Genomic DNA, 19,594 nt, shown 5'->3' with positions numbered 1-19,594 from the left:
CCTTTGAGATAATATTGAGGGCTTACTGTAAAAAAAGCAGAATTTTTTGATTCAGTAGTGCAATTACATGTGTGAAATTTTCTTTATTGTGCATTAGGTTTGTGAGATTTTTTTTTTAAGTGTTCAGAATTAGTAGCTTTATGTGGTGGGAATAAAATTCAATTTTTATTTGTGGGAGAAGTGGGGTTGTAGCATCATGCATAATAATAATAATCTATAATAATAGATTGCTACTTTTATGAAGAATTTACCCTGATGTAATGCATAGTGAGTTAAGAGATTTTTTTCCTTTACTTTAAAAAAGGAATGCAAGCTGTTTCTCTCCTCACAAATAAGAARTTGGTCAAAATGCAGCTTTGTAGTTTGCAAATCTCTTGTAAAACATTCTGTCAATTAAAGATCTTGGGAAGCTTAAAACAGTGAATCAAGCCAAGAAAGGTCATGCTGGTGTTCTYTTAGTCTGAGAAAATTTGGTAGATTTTCTTGTAAAAACAATTATTTCTTTCTCTGTTTTGCAATATTAATTGCCCAGTGGCAGTTTCAACCAAGAAAAGGGTTTAGTGTGCATTTGTAGAGCTAATGATAGTGCACTTTTAAATKATGCTTGTTGCCATGGGAATAATTGCTTACAAATAATTTCTATAGTAACTCAAATGTCCAAAGTTTGTGTTCCCTTTTTTGAACACATTTTTTTGTCTCCAAATGGATAATACAGAAAAAAAAATCACAAATTTTAGCTTGGGAACACTTGCTTCTGTGCTGCCTTGCTTTGTTCRTATGACTAATAAATATTCTTTATAAATAAAATGCCACCCATGTATTTCTGGACAGTAAATTTAGCATTAGTCCTTAAAGTATGAAAGTATAATGAAAACACTACAAGGTAAATAAAATAAAAATATTAATATCCTAGCAGATAACATGCCTCAGGTCAGCCAGAATATTTTAAGTGCTCTAAGCATGGCTTAGTTCAAATTAATAATCCTGCTGAGATGCAAATACTACTGACTCAGGCACAGAGTCCTCTGTAGTGTCTTGTTGGCTTGCAATGCAGGCAGAGAGCTCATAGGCAATTAAAATCAGCATGATAAATGGGGAGAGAGCTAATAAACATAACACCTTTTTTAAAGGTGTCAGTGGTCATATGGCYGGCCAGTTAACTGCATCCTTTAAATAATTATTCCAGTATTGACAGCTCCTAGAAGTTGTGAACATATACCGTATTACTTATGCTTCCAGTAGGCTTTTTGGTTGGTGTTGATGTGTGGGTCGTTTGGTTTGGGGTTTTTTTCACCCTTACTGGAATATTTCCTTTTATTTTAAGTATTGGTTCTTGGCCAGTAGAGGTGCTAAATCCTAATATTTATCAATATACTAGCAATGCTTTTCAAAGCAGCCTTCTACTGTTTTGGAAAAGATATTGCTCACACCTCAGCCTAGAAATTGTTAAAATTGTTTGGCTTAAGTCCAGAGTTTTATGTGCAGGAAAGCTACTTCTGGAGATTTTTAACTGAGGTATTTTTTCCGTTTTTCTTTTTCTCTCAGCCCTTCACAAATTGAAGTACTTAGGCACTCCAGCTGTGCCTTTTCCTTCCCTTCACCCATGCAAAACAACTGCCAAGGAAGATGTGAACTTTCCAGTACTGTTGTACCAAATGTTGTTTTTTTTCTCAATGATAAAAAGTTTTTCATATGAGGACTCTTGGGGTTCTGTTGCCAAAATCATACGTAACAATTTCAATCCCCAGGCCTAAGGGAATCCTTAGTGCTCTTTATAATGAAGAACTTACTGTTTGTGTAGGACTTAAGAAACAGAACATCACTTCTTCCAAGCAGAGAACACTCCTCAGCTAGATTTTTGAATGATTAAGATGAAGCAAATTGGGACTAGGTATAGCAGGAAGGGTCGGGGAGAACATTTTGAAGATTGATATTGGCAATGTGTGTTTTACATGCAGAAGTTGAATATGTCCAGGAGAGCTCAGTGGAGTGAAGAGACCCTGGCTGGTGTGGCTTGCATCCCCGAAGAACTGAAGCTCCCCTGGTTTTGACTCCTGCTGATTCTGGTGTTCCTTGGGAGCTGTGTTTGTTGCTAACAGTATCTTGCCCATGCAGAAGGCAGGAACTCCAAGGTGTCTGCTGGCTTGGGGCCAGTAGTCATTAGGTGGGTAGATGAGATTGCCTCACACTTACCCCCAGGAGGTGGGTACCCTTCCCTGGTTTCACGGGCTCAGCATGTGCTGTTTGCTACTAAGAATTTCCCCTCCTGTTATTTTTACTGAAGTTGTTGGCCATTGAGCTAAAGCATAAGYAGTAACTCTAAAAATGTGTGTAATCCACCAGTACAGCCCAGCTGTAATGGTGACTCTCAGCAGAGAGTTGTTAACAGTTGGGGGCAATAATTTCTTACTCCAGACTGATTCTCAGGAATSATTCTTAGCCTTTGGTTTAAAATAACCTTTTAAATTCCAAGATCACAACTGACAATATTCAAGAAATCCGTTGGCAGTTGAGGGGAAAAATATTGCTGTTGTGGTTCCTGAAACTGTCGTGTAATTGCTAAAAGCCRTATTATATTATGGCTTTCCTTTGTGCTCTGCTAATTAAACATGAATCCAAATAACTTGGATGGTATTAAAAATATCTGAAGACGTACAGCTATTCTTATGTTGAAAAGTGTCTTTTACCAGTCCAGTAGAATACATTTCAATTGACAAGATTGAAAGAAGCTGTGTGATTCTTATTTTCGTATTAGTTGACTGCCTAAAAATCATCTTTAGCAAGTGATTAATTGCATTTGTAGATAYTGCACAATTGCATCAAATATCCATTTCAAATTAATTTCATTCTGAATAGTTGAGAGGATGATGTAGTTTAATCAGTAAGTGAAATGGAAGTGTTGTAAAGCTGTTTAGAAATATTTCCCACGTTTTATGGCACAGTGATTTAAATYGAGCAGACCACTGGAAAAATAAGAAATATACCGTAACAAACACTAATACTTTTCCTTCAGTTTAGCAACATTTTATTAGCCTCCTTTGCATTGATTTCCATCCTTGAGGTATTAATGATTGTAATACAGTGTGAATTCTATTTTATGATGCTTATTTAGAAGGGAAAAAGGAAAGCTATGTTAAATTTAAAAATTAATCTGAATTTTTTGAGGCATTGTTRTGCATGCCTTTGCAAAACGAAACCATTCTTGCATATATTTTAGGAAGTGGTTTTGGGTGTYATGTGAAGCTGCATGAACAGGAAGATTGGAAGTTAGTCTGTTATCTTGGTAATGAAAGATTAGATGAGCAAATGAAACACAGATGTTGACACCATCTTAGTCTTCATAACTAATCCTTGAATGACTGAATAATACCAAAGAAAAACAAGTGTTGCCCAACACAATTGGTCATCAGCCACTGGCTGATGTTCAGCCCGATCACTGATCACAGATCGGTTCCTCCCAGCCAGCTGCCCCAGTTTATGCACTGGACGAGATGTTCCAGGCTGTGGAGTGTCCCCTTGGCCAGTTCAGGTCAGCTGTCCCAGCTCTCCCACCCCTATGGCTTCTCATGCTCTCCTTCTCTGGCAGAGCACAGGAAACTGAAGTGTCCTTGACTTAGGTAAGCACTACATAGCAACAACCAAAATATCAACAGTTTTCAATATTCTCATATTGAATCCAAGGCATAATACTGTGCTAGATAGAGGAAGAGCATAAATTCTGTCCCAATCTAAACCAAGATACCTCAGTTAGAAAAGTTTTCCTTGCACAGTCACAGTGCAGGTTTCTGCTAGCTGGAAGCTTGTTCTGTATTTCACTTGACAGATTGTTCGCTGCCCTTAAGGTAACCTGACTCTGTACATGGAAAGTAATGAAGATAAGATGAATGTTTTCTTTATGAGGGGTTTTAGTGCCACATCTTCAATTAGGTCCATTGCGGATTTAAGGCCACACAGAGGAATAGAGATACTGATTTTCAGCCTRAAGTATTTTGGAAGCTTGTGGTGTGCTGCATCTTCCTTTTGCAAACTTATGTTGACAAGTATCGTAATGAAGAGCCTCAGTTACTGTGGTTGAACAAAGTTTCTTAACCATTTCAAGAACACACAACTTACATTTTGTCCCAACAGGGACAGGCACAGGGAAGCCTTTTGGGCCTAAAACGCCATGTACAATTGGCCAGAACTTGAAAACAGCAGTGCATGTTAYTGCTGGGCATTATAGCAAGATATGYATAACTTTGGTTCCAATAGAGTTATCATATTTTAACCCGTGCTTTGTTATATATTACTGAACAAAAAGGGGCCTTCTTGTGTGGGTTCCATGGTCTTCTGTWTGTGATGTCAGGTACTGCATTCGTTGTTCTAACTAAAGGTAAACACCTTTACTTAATAACACGGACTAATTGGTTTGGAAATATTTATGAAAGTGTTGATTTTTAAGGCTAAATATAGTGCTATGGCTTTTTAAACTCATTCTGGCTGTCAGAAATGCTCACATGATCCTGGAAGTGTTGCTAAAAATGTTCAATTTTTAAATACGGTAATTAAAATTGTCTGTTGTGAGAGCAGTAGATGAGACATTTCCTGCATTTGTAAGCTAAGCATCCCTTTCACCCCCAGGTTTCCTTGCATCTCACTGTTTACATTGGTGGGATCTGAACTCTCACTGAACCTCCTTGGAAGAAGGTTTGCTGTTGGCCAAGCAGGGAGAGGGAGCTCTGCAGCCTGCCACCCTGCCCCATGACCTTCTCATACCTTTCCTTTGTTTTGAAAAGCTGATGCCCTCAGGGAATACAGTACTGGAAACTGGAACTTCAGACATACATTTTCACTTTTAACTTTGTTAAAAGGAAGTCTCAGATAAAGATACTTTTCCTTGGGTATACCAGACTGCTTGAGTCCTAATTTGAAGGTGTACTTCCTCTATTAATAGATGTTATTTATTTCCTTCAAGTTTATTGCTAGTTTGATGACCATTTTATACTCCAAGTATATCCTGCACTCGRTATTTTCTCCTCCTTTATTTAGAGTCCCTATTTTCTAAATTGAGATTTTTCTCATGTTGGTTATTGTATAACAAGAAGTTTTTTCAGAGAAGATAATGTTTTTTTTGCTACACAGCTTTTCTAAAAATGTTGTACTGCCAAATTTATGCTACCCAAAAACTTATTTGTCTTAAGAATGAATTGTATTCTGCCCAACAGACTTGAGGTGATTTAGGGCCCTTCTATGGCCACTGGTGGCCTGTGAATATTTCTRAAGTTTTCTTGCTGAGCTTGGTGGTATAGTCTGCTCTTGCATGAATGTGCAAACTTCTGCTGTGGAAGAACCTCAGCAAAAGATTTTTTTTTAGCTGAAATGGAATTCAAAACTACACTATGGTTAGAGTTTAGGTAGAAAATGGATGTAGTGCAGTTTTTTTTAAGATAGCAAAACCCAGGTTTTTGTGGTTGCAAAGATAGTGAGAAAACAGAGCAGTGGGGCTGGTGGGCAGCCTGGCTGTTCGGGCCACTGCTGTGTTGGTAACACAAATGGTTGGCTTGGCTGTTTGCAGTCAATTCTGTCTCTGTCTCCATTCCTTGCCAGAAATGGATACTTTCATGTCTCTGTCCAAAAGTGCCCCTGTTGTTTTTCCCTCCAGTATTTTGTGGTTTTTATGAAATGAGCCTTTTCAAAAATTAAAGTAAATGCCTGTAGACTTCTATCATACTCGCTAAGCTCAGTGAGCCCATGACTGATTCCATTGTATTTATTGCTGGGTTAATATATGCCCATGCTGACTGATGAACTGAAAAGAGTGAATGTTCACAAAATAGAAAATGCTACTGTTGGTACATACTCTGTCACTCTTGCTACTGCCTCATGTATGTGTTTACCTAACTTGAGAGCTGTCACATAATGAATACAAGACTCTTCCTGGCATTTGGGTTGCAGTTGTTTGCAGAGGGCTGTTATTTAATAGACTCACTCTTTTGTGCTTCCATTCTAATTTGAAGAGCATGCTTTTAGTAGCACTAAGAAGAAATGCTCAATTCAAGTTATCCCTATGTAAATAAATTTTAAGACTTCCCCTGTTCTTAGATGTATATACTTCCTTGGCTTTTGTTTTTACCACACCATTTTTCATTTTATACCTGTATCCTAAGTGAAAACTGCAATTCTTCRCTGTAAATCTGTTACAGTGTCAGCTGAATTTGAGTCAAGGTTTGTTAGTTGTATCATTAATTCTGCTACTATTGAGAAACTGACAATCAGTCTTTAAAAACTGAACAAGAGATTGAGCATTTTTTGTGTGTATTGGATCATTGTCTTTTGACAGTGTCTTTAATTGTCGTTTTTGATTTGCTGTTATTCTGCTCATTTGTCAGGAGTTCATCTGTTTAAATTTACTCTGCCTCTAATGTAATGCTGAAGTATGAAAGGAATTTGTCCATTTGTAGTGATTGTTACGTGGCTGAAGGTCTAATGCGATTCTCAGAGAGCTCAGTTGTAATGTCAGTGTTATGATTCATGTTTCCTTGATCAGTTAAGCCTTTAAATATATCTGGCTTTGTGTTTACTGACTTGAGCATGTGATAATATGTGATACATGGGAGCACTACATGACTGCAAATCAAAACAGGCAGTGGTGTGCAGGATGGGGGCTCTGACACTGAACTTTTTCTGAAATCCTTCAGCACACTTCAGTCCAGTCAGGATAGGATAATTTTTCTTTAGAAGCTTTTACCCTTAAATTTAAACAATCAAAACCCCCCCCACCACAACAAATAAACACACCAACCCAAAAAAACTCAAAAAAAACACAAACAAAAGAGGAAAAAAAAAAGAAGAAAAAAAAAGCTGTAATTGCATTATGGTCTCCAAACTTCATCCTGTAATTCCTCACTTAAGTTTTATCTTGTGGAAAGGTTAAAATGTGGACATGTGTGACTGTCAGGTGCCTCACAAAACTACTCCCTTATTTTCTGGCACAGGAATGATCATACCTTGAAACACAGGAGAMAKGTTTATAMAMCTGTTTTTAAAGCTGTCTTCCAAARGTCTGATACCCCTAGTATCTATGATAATCCTCTCATCCAGCTATAAGATACTTTCTGCTGGTCTGGCCTTCAGCAGAAAAGAAAGCTGTTTGTTGCCATCTTTCTGGAAGGAMCTCTTACTTATCTTGGAGTGTAACTGTGCTCTTAACAATGTTGTGCTGTGCCACAAATCARATTGAAGGATGAGATTATACTTGTTGATCAAAAAATGGTTCCTTGTGCTCAAAATCTGTGAATCGGTCAACAGAAACAAGAAATGAGATTGTGTTCTGAACATCAGTTTCATCATTGCTGTGAAATCTGTTTCCCAAGAAGTGGGAGACACGGGACAAGCAGGGATGTAATCTCACCACAGCAAAAAAAAAAAAAAAAAAAAAAAAAAACAAAAAAAAAAACCAGTAACCAAAAGCCCAGAAACAGGAACAGGATTAACATAGTTTATGTAGATGCAAGGGGAGCTTCAGACAGCAAAACAGTTCTGAAGCATGAGTAGCATGTTCTCTGTCATACACTGTGTTGTAGCCAGTGTCTGGAAGAAAAGAGTCTAGTTAATTCACCACCCTTAATCTGCTCATGGCGTGACTATATCTAACTTTCCAAAAAGAAGAGCCTTGGTAGCACCAAAGTTTTTAGTGGCTGGCTACCAGAGGTTAGCTTTGTTGGGAGCRTTATTGTTAAGAGGTTTGTCTGCTTCCAGTGGATGCTGCTACCAAGAAACTTTTTTTAAAGCTTTTGTCAATATGAGATTTGAAYATATGAAGGCTGTGTGTCTGATTTCTGCTTGAGGTTGAGTTCTTGATTTACAAGGTTAGTATGGAATATACTTCATATTACAAGAATTGTTCCATGACATGTGGTTCCACTGTGAAAAGTCATGGGAAGAGATGGAACATACTCAGTACACAGCTTTTAAAAATGGTTCTTTATTAGTGACAGGAGTTCACTTTGAGTGAGCTATGTTGGTCTTGCAGTTGAAGCCAAGTATGTTGGCTTCTGCTCTAATTAACACACAAAGAGCATCRCTACCAATATTATAGGTTCAAAAGCACTATGTGAACCAAAAGGAATCCAGCTTGATTTATATCTCAAGGGTCTGTTTGCAAGGCTGCTCATGATTTTGAAGCACAAAGCAACGCACACTTGCCCCCAACTCCCTTGATACTTATAAACTAAAAATAATTTCTGCAAATCTTTGATGGACTGGAAACACCAAACCTTTAAAGGCATCTTTTGAGTAGAGCCATCTTCTGAGAGAAGTTGGAACTTCTRATAACCAGTGTAGAACTTCTATTGAAAATTAAATTACCTATCTAGTTGGCTTTGTTCTTTGAAATTAATTTATAGCATTGCTACAKTTTGCTTTGAGACAACTTAATATGGCAAGTGTATACACTGGGAAACTGTACCACTGCAACAACAACAACAAAAATGATTAACTTTAAGCTTTATCTAGTTAAGATCAGGCTCTGAATTGAATTCTCTTAGTGTGTTGACAGCTAAAGATTTATGTCTTCCAGCTCTRTTCCTGTTGCAGAGTTGACAGAAGTGACCTCTCCAAAAAAGGTTTTTGTTACAGATTTTGCTCTGTTTACATTATTGCCATAAGGGTTGGGATGAAGTACAGTATGTTAAAGCTAATACATCACCTGCTGACAGTGGTCTTATCTCATTGGTAACTATTTCCCTCTCCCAGTATTAAAAAAATGCAACCATTGAGTGTAAGGATCACAAAAAGAAAGTTAAAGAATAGTTTTCAACCCCGTATTTTTGTGTCTGACTGTTGAAATGGCTGTGTAATTTCTTTTTCTGGGAAGTTAATGTGAAAATATGTCTTTGCCAGATAAATGCTAAGGGATAGAGTACTTTAAAAAAAAAAAGCTATTTGGTTTACTCCAAATGTGTGATTCCCTGGGAGAAAAGAGGAGGCTCGGAGTGGGAAAGAATGCCATTCAGGTTAGATAGGCAGAGAAGAAAGTAAAGTAGTAGCACAGGCTTCTCCACTGGAAGGGTGATGAGACTGGCAGAGGAGCWGGACTTAAGACACCTCCTGTATCTCCAAATGCTGTGTCACAGGTGCTGCATCCAGAATGGGTCACTGTCAGTGAGATGTTGTCACATTATGACTGACTTTGTCTTCCAAATTCAGACTCAAAAATACAAACACAGCATTGTTCTATATGCATAACTGTGTCCAYAGTTTCAATATGTGCTTTGAAATCTCTCAACAGGGTACTTCCCAGGCRTCCTTTCAGGATGGGGAGATGAACGTCACTAGACCCACAGAGCTGCTCTTGGCTCAGAGGGCCCGGTTCCCTAGCAGGTAGGAATATCTGTTTGTTGCTGCCTCAAGTGTGATTTATCAATTTATGCAGTACAAGACTGACTTCTCATTCCAGCTGCACCTCTGGTTCTGCATTGTGCTTYTCCYATGAYCTCTTTCCCCTTCCCCCTTTCCCACCCTAAATTTGCATTCGATTCACATACTGGAGCACATATTTGAGCATGACAGTCTTTTTACCCTCTTTGATGTATATGAATGGGGTTTTTTTGTGCTTTTTGTAGTATAAAGGTAAGGGGGGAATGACACCATATTACTTGGGTTTTGATTTCTATTCGGTCCTGCAAGTGTTTTATGTCTTAACATAGAGGATGCTCTTAATTCATGTRTTTCAATAAATAACCATTTAGCTGAACCATATAATCCTAAAATGATCCTCTTCAGCTTAAGTGTCACCTCTGGTATTGAGTGGTAAGGTTATTACTTTCCTATATCCTGTCGTAGATTTTATATCTGTGTTTGTACACTGTGAAAACTATTGCTAATATTTGCAATATTTCCCTATGAAKTGCTTCACTACAGTAGTCAGATGGAATGAATCCTTTTCTTCTCTTCATTTCTAGCAAACTAGAGATGGTCAGTRCTGTTGTATCTGAAGTGGTCATGGTCCCATTGGCAGTTTGGGAAATAACTTTTATTTTAACCAGTCTATATTTTGAACAAAACTTAGGTAAATATATAATCTGCCTTTGAAATCAGTAGAGTAAAACTGCATAGATGAAGCAGGAGGAAGGGAAATTAGGTGTTCTCMAAGTTCAGTAATGAGCAACTGTGTTTATTGCTCCTGAAATCACATGGAAAATTCTAAATGGCTGAAATGAAATTGAAAAATAATGATTKTGCAGACAGCATTGCTTACACCAGATTATCAAGCCAGGCTGCCAGCGTGTCATAGAGTAGGTTAGTCAAATCCTCAGTGGTAGCATTGGGGGAGTTAATCTGGTAAATTCAGAGCAAATTGTTTTCAATTTGCTGTTTTCCTGTCTCATCATAAGCTTAAATTTCAGTTTTGACTGCTCATCCAGGTTGTGCTGAAATAACCTTTTTGAGTAGGTAGAGGAATTCAGTACTTTGACCAGTATCTTGTGTTTGTTGTAGAACTCTTGTGGTATATATAGYACATTGTATAATTAAATTAAGAAGTGTTACATGACAAACTTCTGCATGACAGCTAAAATGTGAAAAATTAATCTGTTTCAATTTTGATGATAGTCATTTGGTATAATTCTGCAGCTTATAGTTGTTTGTCAAAACAGTATAAAATAAAACTCATTAAATAAACAGTATATGCATGTGTTAATCTTACAGCATTCATCCTCACAAAAACCTGAGAAAAAACAAGAGTGGAAATTCCCATTTTACCTACATGATGTCTGGGAAAGAGGCATGAATATGTACCCCATGCCTTTGGGTGTATACACAAGAGCAAGGACTCTAACGTTGCTGGTGGTCTGGACCATACCAGAATCTGGGAAGGATTGTTTTTTCTTCTTTCAGAGCATGTCCAAAACTTGTCTTTTTCTCACCAGGGAGTTAATTTCTTAGTTTTCTTGTTCTTTGAATCATAATTTCAATAATTTTAWGGGTAATTTTATCATCTTGGTAGAGCTGTGTTTCTCAGCTCAATCTGCCTGGGTTTTTTCYTCCCTCTTGGAGGCCTCCTTGTCACCCAGTGCCTAGGCCATTTTGTAATTTCTTCTCCTGCCTGCCAATACTGATACATATTTTTAGAAAGGTCTCATCATGAAAAGGACCTGGAGTGCTTTCCCAGCTTTCTCTGCACCTGCTGGGCCTCTGACTTACATGCCTGCTGATTAGTGTTCATCATGCAGGTATAGAACTTYGTTTAGTTGCTAATGCTTATTTTCTCTTCATGGAATGTTGCTAAAGACTTCTGCAGCTTGTTTCACCTGAGGTAATTATTATGCATCACCAAATATATGCACTCATTTGTCTCTTGATCCGTTAATTTGTAATGGGGATTAATCAAGCTCTGTGCACACTCTGTTCATATTTACTGTTCTTCTTATGCTTTTAGTAGGGTGTTTTAGACTATGTAAGTCCTCTTAGGAATTTTCTGAGAGCATATTATTGTTTATCGAGTTAAACAATTTGTTGCTTGCATTTGGGATTCTTCTGAAGAAGGTTATGATACTTGTTTGCTTCATAATTCTGGGGCTATTGGAAACATTGACAGTGACAAAAACCCTTGTGATACTTTTCAGAGGTATTCCATTTTCTGTAATGGCAAGGTTTTCCCTGGTATGTCACAAACCAGACTCTAATAAGCTTAGCTTTCTGTAGAGCTCTTTAAATTTTTGCTGAATTCTGCAAGCTGTCTTGACATAGGAGCATGGAAGGAAAAATAATAAAGAATATACATTGGGACTCACTTGATTGATGTGTGAGCATCAAAGTGTTGAACAGATAGGGAGCAGAGGGAAAGCTGGCCAGAACAGGCAAGAATCTTCCCAAGAATCTTTTTGCATTGGTAATACTTTTTTTTTCCTTTTTTTGAGATGAATTGTCTTAATCTCAATTGAGATTGCATTCAGGAAAAACATTGGCCAAAACCAACAAAACAAATGAAAACCAAAACAAAATGGAGAGAAAGGAGCAGTGTTTCTTTAAATACAGAGTCACAGTGGAATAATTCTACCAAAATACACTTTTCTTGTGGTTCCTGTGTCCTGAGGAGACTTTAAAAAACGTTTTGCCTACAAGAATTGAGATGAATACCATGAAGACATTTTCCCTCAAAATTGTGAATGGTATTGTAGTATTTGTAATATATTCCACTTTCTTCAAATAGTGAACATTAGAGAAATTCTGAACACAGTATTTTGTAAAGCAAAGTTAGTTTGTAGCTCTATGGAATTTCAAAAGTCAAAGAATATATAAATTTTATAGCAACGATTTTGATTTTTGTTTGGCTTTTTTCTTATAAGTCAAGTTTTTTAAACTGTTTTTCCAAAATTGTTTTCATTAGGAGTAGAAGGTTTATAAAGGGAAATAATGACTCACTAGAGACCATCTGTCTGTCTCAATTATCTTTGTTTGATTGACTGCAAGTAACGAAGGTTTTATTAATAAAATAATATTAAATGATAAAACTTTTTTTTTTCCCCAAGCAGTAAACCAAGCATCTTAATATCTAATTTATCTCCTTTTATACTGTTSTTGCTGAAAGGAAGTGTTACTTATAATTCTGATCTATTCAGGTATTTTTCTTGTATTTTAATACCGTTAGGGMCATGAGGGACCACCAGGTCATGAACTTTAACCCTTCATTTAAATAAGCCACATTAAGTGATTTTAATAAAGGTAATATTTCATTCTAATTATGAGCTACTCCATGCTGTGGACAAAAGGCTATGTAAGAAAGAAAACTGCTACTGTTCCTGCTGCTTTCACTGCTTTCCTTCCTGACACTGGGTTTGCTAAACTTTAAGGCCTACAGTGCCTMAGCAAAATTGCATCTCATCACCTGAGAAAATGATCTGAGTCTTCTCATCACAACCAGCGTGTCTGAGATCAGAGTCCCTTTTTAACTGCAGCCAATAATGGGTATTTCAGAGGGAAGCAGAAAAAAAGAATACCGTGATTAATATTTTATGATTGAAAAGCCTACTCAGTTGAACTTTAAGGCTCCACACTTGGATTATATTCCTCACTCAAGTAGGAAAACTGTTTCRTCTGAAGAAAGTCGGTTCACTAGTTTAAGTGCTTGAAATTAGCTGAATATGGGGCAAATGAGTGCAATATGGAGGATTTTTGGCTTCTCTGTTCAGAAGTTAATGGGAAGTCTCTTGCCTGGATTCTCTTAAACCATTTCACTGCAATACTAATGGGAAACTTTTCAGAACTGTATGCTTTGGGAGTCTGAAAATTTTAATTTGACTTTATGAGAGTTGAACTTTACTGTAGGAGAGACTTGGAGCTTTTGGTCATTGAAATGTTTTTCAATGGAATAAATAATGACAATCCTCTTGTAAATTCTGGAGATAACTTTTTTTTTGTTGTTGTTTATTTGCGAGTGAAGATGATGTTCAGGGTAAAGAAAGCCAAGCTAATGCCATGAGTGTATGAAATTTTGTTTTCTCCTTGCCTCCTTTCATGTTCTGTACTAGATCTGAAAGATTTTCATAGTAAGAACAGGATCTTGATACTCTGTAGATGCTCAGGTGGATATTTGTCACAGCTTTTAACRTGTGATTCCTTAGCGTACTGTGCATGGGAATATTAGTTTTGAAAACCTAGCTTTTCTTAGTAAAAATGGCTGTGCTAAGGAACAGTAAAAACGAATCTGCATGGAAGTGGTTGTTTAGCTTAATAGCAGTGGATTAGTTGGAACTTAAAGGGTAATTTATGCATAGATAATTCATTATGTGTTTTCATTATGTTCAGTTTTACTGTCTYCCCACTTCTTTTTAGCAGGGGTCAGGGTCAGTTCCTTGGTTTAAGCACTGTCGATACAATAATTAAGTGTAGCTGAAGCATATCTTCCTCCTCTGCATTTTCCAATTTTTAACCTACTGTGTCTTTCATTAGTCTAACAACAAAGAATTTAAACAATCTGATTTAAAGAAAAAAGAGTGACAAAGCTCCAGTGCTTGCAGGCTGTTTGATTTCTCTCTAAAACTTCAGGGTTAATCTTGTGAGAGCTAACTAATTTTAGTGAGGAAAAGAGTCTGGAATAACTAGATTAATGCATTTCAGTTAGGAGAAGGTGATTTGTTTTCTTTTCAAACCTGGAACTGGAAGATTGTTTCATTTCTTCACYGGAAGACATTATTTTATAGTAAATATTTGAACTTTGTGGATAGTTTGCTTAGTTTTGTGTAGAATGGAGCAGCTGTTGTGTTCCTGTCTCTTATATAAGAGCAACCAGTGTCCTTAACTGTACCTGAGAGCTTATCCTTGACTGCACATTGAGTTGCTTTCTCTTCTCCTTGTAGGGTACTTTCTATCCCTATTTAGATATTGTTCAGATTTTCATCTTTGAGCATGCTCACTCTGTATAACATCTTGACTTCCAGTTTCTTCTTCGGGGCTTTCAAAACATTTTCAACAAAGCTTTGAGCATCTAGTTGAACAGGGGGAAGGACAAATGTGAAAAAGGGAAAGGGGGTGGGTGGGGAATCATGCTGACAGCTTTAGTTAAGCTGATTGTGGTGGAGGTCTTGTCTGGAAGAATGGGCACAAATTCTTTATTATCATCAGTAACTGTATTGGTTTAGTATGTAAAGAAATACATGGACAGAGTCAGAGTCATCACTCTCTTTATCTGGATAAATCTATCCATGCTTCTTCTTTCAAATCCTCCTTAGGAATTTGACATCCCCAGTAGGCCTGTGCTCACTACCAAATGAACACCCTTTGTCAGTGGATGCTCTCTCTGCTGGAATGGCAGCATTGGAGGAGGAGACATGGAAYGGGAGGTGCAAGTGAAGAATAAGCAAGGAGATACAGCTTAATAACTGCATCTACAAGCTCTCTACATCTGACTGACATTTAATGTSCCTTTTACTTGGCCATGATCAATAAAAACATCACAAAGCATGTTCAGAATATCAGCTGTGCTTTTCTGTTTCCAAGGGAAACATTGACATTCTGCAATAAGAGATTTTTTTTCAGATGTGGCATCTTACTAATCTGTACCTTTTCTTAAAAATGCTTGAGAAAGTGTTGAATATGACTAAAATTGCAAAGGAAAATGCCATWGGAATGGTAAATACTTTATGTGTTTACTCAGGCAGTAGACTCTTGTGACATACACATGATGACAAGTTTTGCCCAGTAACCCATGCAGTAAGCAGCTTTTCTGAGGTACTGTCTTTGTTRTGCTGTAAAACAGTTTATCTGCTTTAGGCTACTGCATTCTCCAAGAGAAATCCTACCAAGATTCTCTGAGCATTTGTGACTGGGGAAGGTCAAAGCACCTCAGTAAACTCGGTCTTGCTGCACAATGCAAAGTGTTTCTTTCTGGAGAGAGTTCCCTTTTAAGCATCTGTTGGCTCTGTGGTGTCTTGTTACATAGTTTTCAGAGAAGCTTTCAGCCAACAAATCTTTTCCCTTTGTGTAACTCCCAAACTGCTAATTCTTGATACAGATTTCAGGAGAAGGAGCTATAGTATTCCACAGTGAGGACACTGCAAATCKGWGGATCAGATTGATTCAYCACTAAGTATGACCACTAAATGTGYAGCACTCCATTGAAATATTGCTTTCCATGTTGCCAGTGCTGTTCASWCWCWMYACAYGTGTACCCCTTCTCTCTCTTTACTGAGCAACATTTTTAATAGCATGCATGGCAGCCTTCCTGACAAATGTGATAGATGGTAAAGAATGTCAGAATTCAGTAACATCAAGCAAAGTAGAATTTAAATAGTAAATGATGACAGTTTCTTCAGATTAAAAATCAGTCATGCAGTGTGGAACATGGTCTTGCATCAGGTCATGCTGGCCAGGTGTTCTCCCTTGAGTGAGATCTGAGGTTCCTTCAGTGCAGCAGGGGAAGGGAGGTGCCAGCATGCGTTGGAAAAAGCCTGAGTGCTGTGTTGGGGTGAACCCTGCAGTTCAGACAAATTTCACTGACAGAAATGCTTTTTAAAAGTTCACTTACTTTGTCTGCTGTAAGAATATATCATATGTATGTATTCTATAGAGCCTGGGTTCCAAGTTCAGCAAGGACAGTGTTTCTTGAGGTAGGAGCTCTGCTCCTTGGAGGACAARCAGGAGATACTCAGAGTGTACCCTCTGTGTATCGCTCACTGRTGCTCCCAGCCTCTCATCCCCAGCTAGCAACTGTACTCCAAATCTTTTATACTGACTTGATAGGCCACACTTGTGCAAAAGGCATTTAAGATCTGTAGGGGAGATTTAAAAGAGGAGTAGGTCATGAGTAGGTCACTAACTTCTGGAATTTAATTATTTCCTATTTTGGGATTTGTTTGTTTTTAAGATGTGTTGCATATTGCAGAAAAYCTATCAATTGAACTCTCTGTTGTCACAGCTATCAACCTACAGTGGACAGCAATTCTGCTTTCTCCYACTCCTTTAAATTTTTTAACCTACTCCRTGAAACTGAAGAGTCCTAGCACCTTTGTGTGCCATGTGCCTGTGGAGTTTAGTAATTRGTATTCTTAGAGTTCATCCTGTATAGGATCTCACTCAGCCATGCCCATTCCTGAATACTTTCTCCAGTRTACTATAAAATGTAAGCCRGYGTGMAATAGTACCGTGCTGAGTTCAGCTGTCCTTGTGGGCAGATTAAACCTGCCCAAAGAGGGACAGAACAAGTGAATGATACCAAATGTGTCTGAATCTCTAATCTCTGAGGCTCTTAAACAAATAAAAAAAGCAAATCAAATTCCAGATATCCTGATTTTTAAAATTTGTAACTGTACTGCTTTCATAGGTATAATAGAAAAATAGCGTGTCCTTAAAGATCCATAGAAATGGCTGTTTTCTTCTCGGATGTAACTAAGAATCCCATTTGTTTGTTTGAGAATGAGAAGTATTTAGTTCATGGATTTTTGATTAAAAATATAATTCCAAAGTACCTTTCTTAATACACATATWAAAGTGCACTCTTATTCCACACATTTAGGGCTCTAGAACATCCATAAGTTTTAGGGTGTACCAAAATTTTTTTAAGTAATACATAACATGCATATGGCTATTTGTTTTCACAAAGAAGCCTGTTTTTCTTATTGTGTAGATTTCATGTTAGGTTTAAAAATAAGCTTCTATGTTTTCTTGGGCTTTGAGTGTTTTTATAACTGTAAGTGTATTGATTTAATATGACAACTCACCTATCTGTCGTGCTGGTTCTCAAAAAAATTCCTACTCTGTTTTACAGTTGCTTGGGAAGACAACTCCTCCCTAGYGTACACAGGGTTATTTGGGGACAGCTGTAACTTACTTAAATTTTCCCTGTACTAATGAAAGCCCATTCACTACTGCTGATTATTTTCCAAACCTAAAGGGTTTGGCTACTTAATTAACTTATGGGTTTTGATTTTCTAGAACTTCAAAAGACTATAAAAGTGACCCTTTAATTATCTTTCCTTGTGTATTAAGAGAATTGGAGGAAGTAGAAGATGGAACTGGAAGAGGAGTTAATTGCATTCATTGTTGAGGTTTTTGGTAACCACCCTGATTAGCTTTTCTGACCGGTTTCACTAGAGAAAAATCTATGTAAAAAAAACTTACAGGAAGATTTTGTCAGGATTGATGAAGATGGGGAATACAGGAAAGAAAAATCCACAAATGCCTGTTGATGGTGCCTGTGTTCTAAATACAGTAACATGTAAATCTGTTGCATTGGGATCAATGGTGGTTTGTTGTTCAGGGTCTTTCCATCTAATATTTACAGAACATAAATTCATTACAGTGCCAGCTTTATTGGAAGAACAGTTTACAAAATAAGAAAGCTCTGCAAAATTCACTCTGTCCTTTAACTTCATTAAAAAAAGTCTTATAAATTTATTTTCCAGTCTTACTCCATATTTAGCCAATCAAGCTAAGAATTATTGTATCTGGGTCAAGTTGCTTCTCATTAATCATTATGCAATGGAGGTTCATAACAACAACAAAATATTCCTGTGTTATTAGGAAGCAATGCCAGCATTTGTCTAAGGTCATKTGCAGTAATTGTGAGAGGGCTTAGCTGTGCCATGTGGATTTATGATGTACCTGATGTGGTGTAACTGTGTGTTGCCTCTTCATGGGTAGTCACAGATTCCTGATGGGTGRTTTACTGATTCTTGCATCAAATCAAATTATCATAAGATCATGGGTCAGCAAAATGAGTCAGCTGGTGCCAGAGAAAGTTGTGGTACTTGGAAGAAGGAACATGATCTGCTGAAACAGACATTACTAGTTTGGTATTTTTTAAAGTTCTAGCCGGTTCAAGTACCTTCCTTTTCAAGTCATGGTCACCCAGAATAGTTAAGGTCACAGGAAGGCTGGCAGTGTAAAATAGTCTATAGGAAATGAAACAGCACATGCCATGAAAGAGCAAAAATCTGTCAGAGATGATATAGATGTTATTCATAGTGGTGTCTGAGGAAGGAAATTTCTTGATAAAATGAGCTGAGTTGCCTTACTGATCACAATTTTTGTTCTTTGTTTGTCAGGGAGGTTGGATGCAACTGAGGCAAGAAATCAGGAGATTAAACTATGATTTGATTTTATAGGCTTGATRTCCTTTATTTGTGATCTTCATGTTTTTAATGTGGCCATGTGGGAAAATTGACTGAAGCAGCTCACATGGAGCTTAAATTAAGAATAAAATAGTAGAATAGAATAATAAAATAACCTCCCCCCCTTTTCTTTTTGATGATGAAATCTCTCCTTACTTAAAAGTTTATTCTTTAATATTCTTATTAATTTACTTGAGGGTTAGCTTAGTAAAATGTCTAGTATTTGATTTCTTTCCCTTTTTTAAAAAAACACAAATGCTAATCTAAAAAAATTAAAGACTTTAATGGCTGTTTTAGTTTTATTTTCATACATTAGTTAGCTCTGAGTTCAATATTTTTTCTATCCTTTCTGCTATCTGATCAATCAGGATTTTTTTTTAATATAGAGAATTCTCCAAATAAGTATATGAGATGTGTTTCCCTGTGCTCCTTTTTAGTGAAATGACAAAAACAGTGGAGATTTCTGGGGAAGGTGGACCCTTGGGAATACATGTAGTGCCATTTTTTTCATCCTTGAGTGGAAGGTAAGATATTTTTTCATTGCTCAAGAATTATATTAATGAAAGTATTTCAGTTGTGCTTTTCTTTAAATGTTTTTTTTAAGAAAAAGTCCTTTGCTGTTAACCAAAAGAAAAACAAAAGTTGGCCTATGACACTGTTATCCATTACCAAAATGTTTTCTAGTCCAAGTCCTGTCTGTATAAGATAACCACAGAATCGTTTAGGTTGGAAAAGACCTCAAAGATAATTGAGTCCCACCTTTGACTGAGCTTTACCTTGTCAACTAGACCATGGCACTGAGTCAGACATTCAGTCAATGCCAACATCTTTGTTCATATATGCCCTTATAATTGTCTTTGGTTTCATTCTCTGAATGGTCAGCTGGAGTCAGTAGTTTTGTTGTGTTGTTGTGGCTTTGTTTGTGTTTGTTGTTTTGTTTTGTTTTTCCTAATTGAATGTCTCTGCATAGGCCCTTCCTCAGGGACATACCAGACAAGAAGAGTCAA

General features: G+C 37.1%; 1 protein-coding gene across 1 annotated transcript in view; it reads left to right on the top strand.

The window, feature by feature from the left end:
* Positions 1-19,594, top strand: part of PARD3B (par-3 family cell polarity regulator beta) — a 391,507-nt gene that overhangs the window by 148,505 nt on the left and 223,408 nt on the right. The window contains exons 5-6 of the mRNA XM_057372886.1: positions 9,269-9,360; positions 19,025-19,111. Of these exons, the coding sequence (XP_057228869.1) occupies positions 9,269-9,360; positions 19,025-19,111 (179 nt within the window). The remainder of the gene's footprint in view (positions 1-9,268; positions 9,361-19,024; positions 19,112-19,594) is intronic.

Source organism: Malurus melanocephalus, unplaced genomic scaffold, assembly GCF_030028575.1.
Source record: "Malurus melanocephalus ecotype Western Australia unplaced genomic scaffold, MMel_1.1 scaffold_180, whole genome shotgun sequence".
NCBI classification, from domain to species: domain Eukaryota; kingdom Metazoa; phylum Chordata; class Aves; order Passeriformes; family Maluridae; genus Malurus; species Malurus melanocephalus.
Note: the sequence above shows the minus strand (reverse complement) of the source record. Positions and strands in the feature narration are given on the sequence as shown.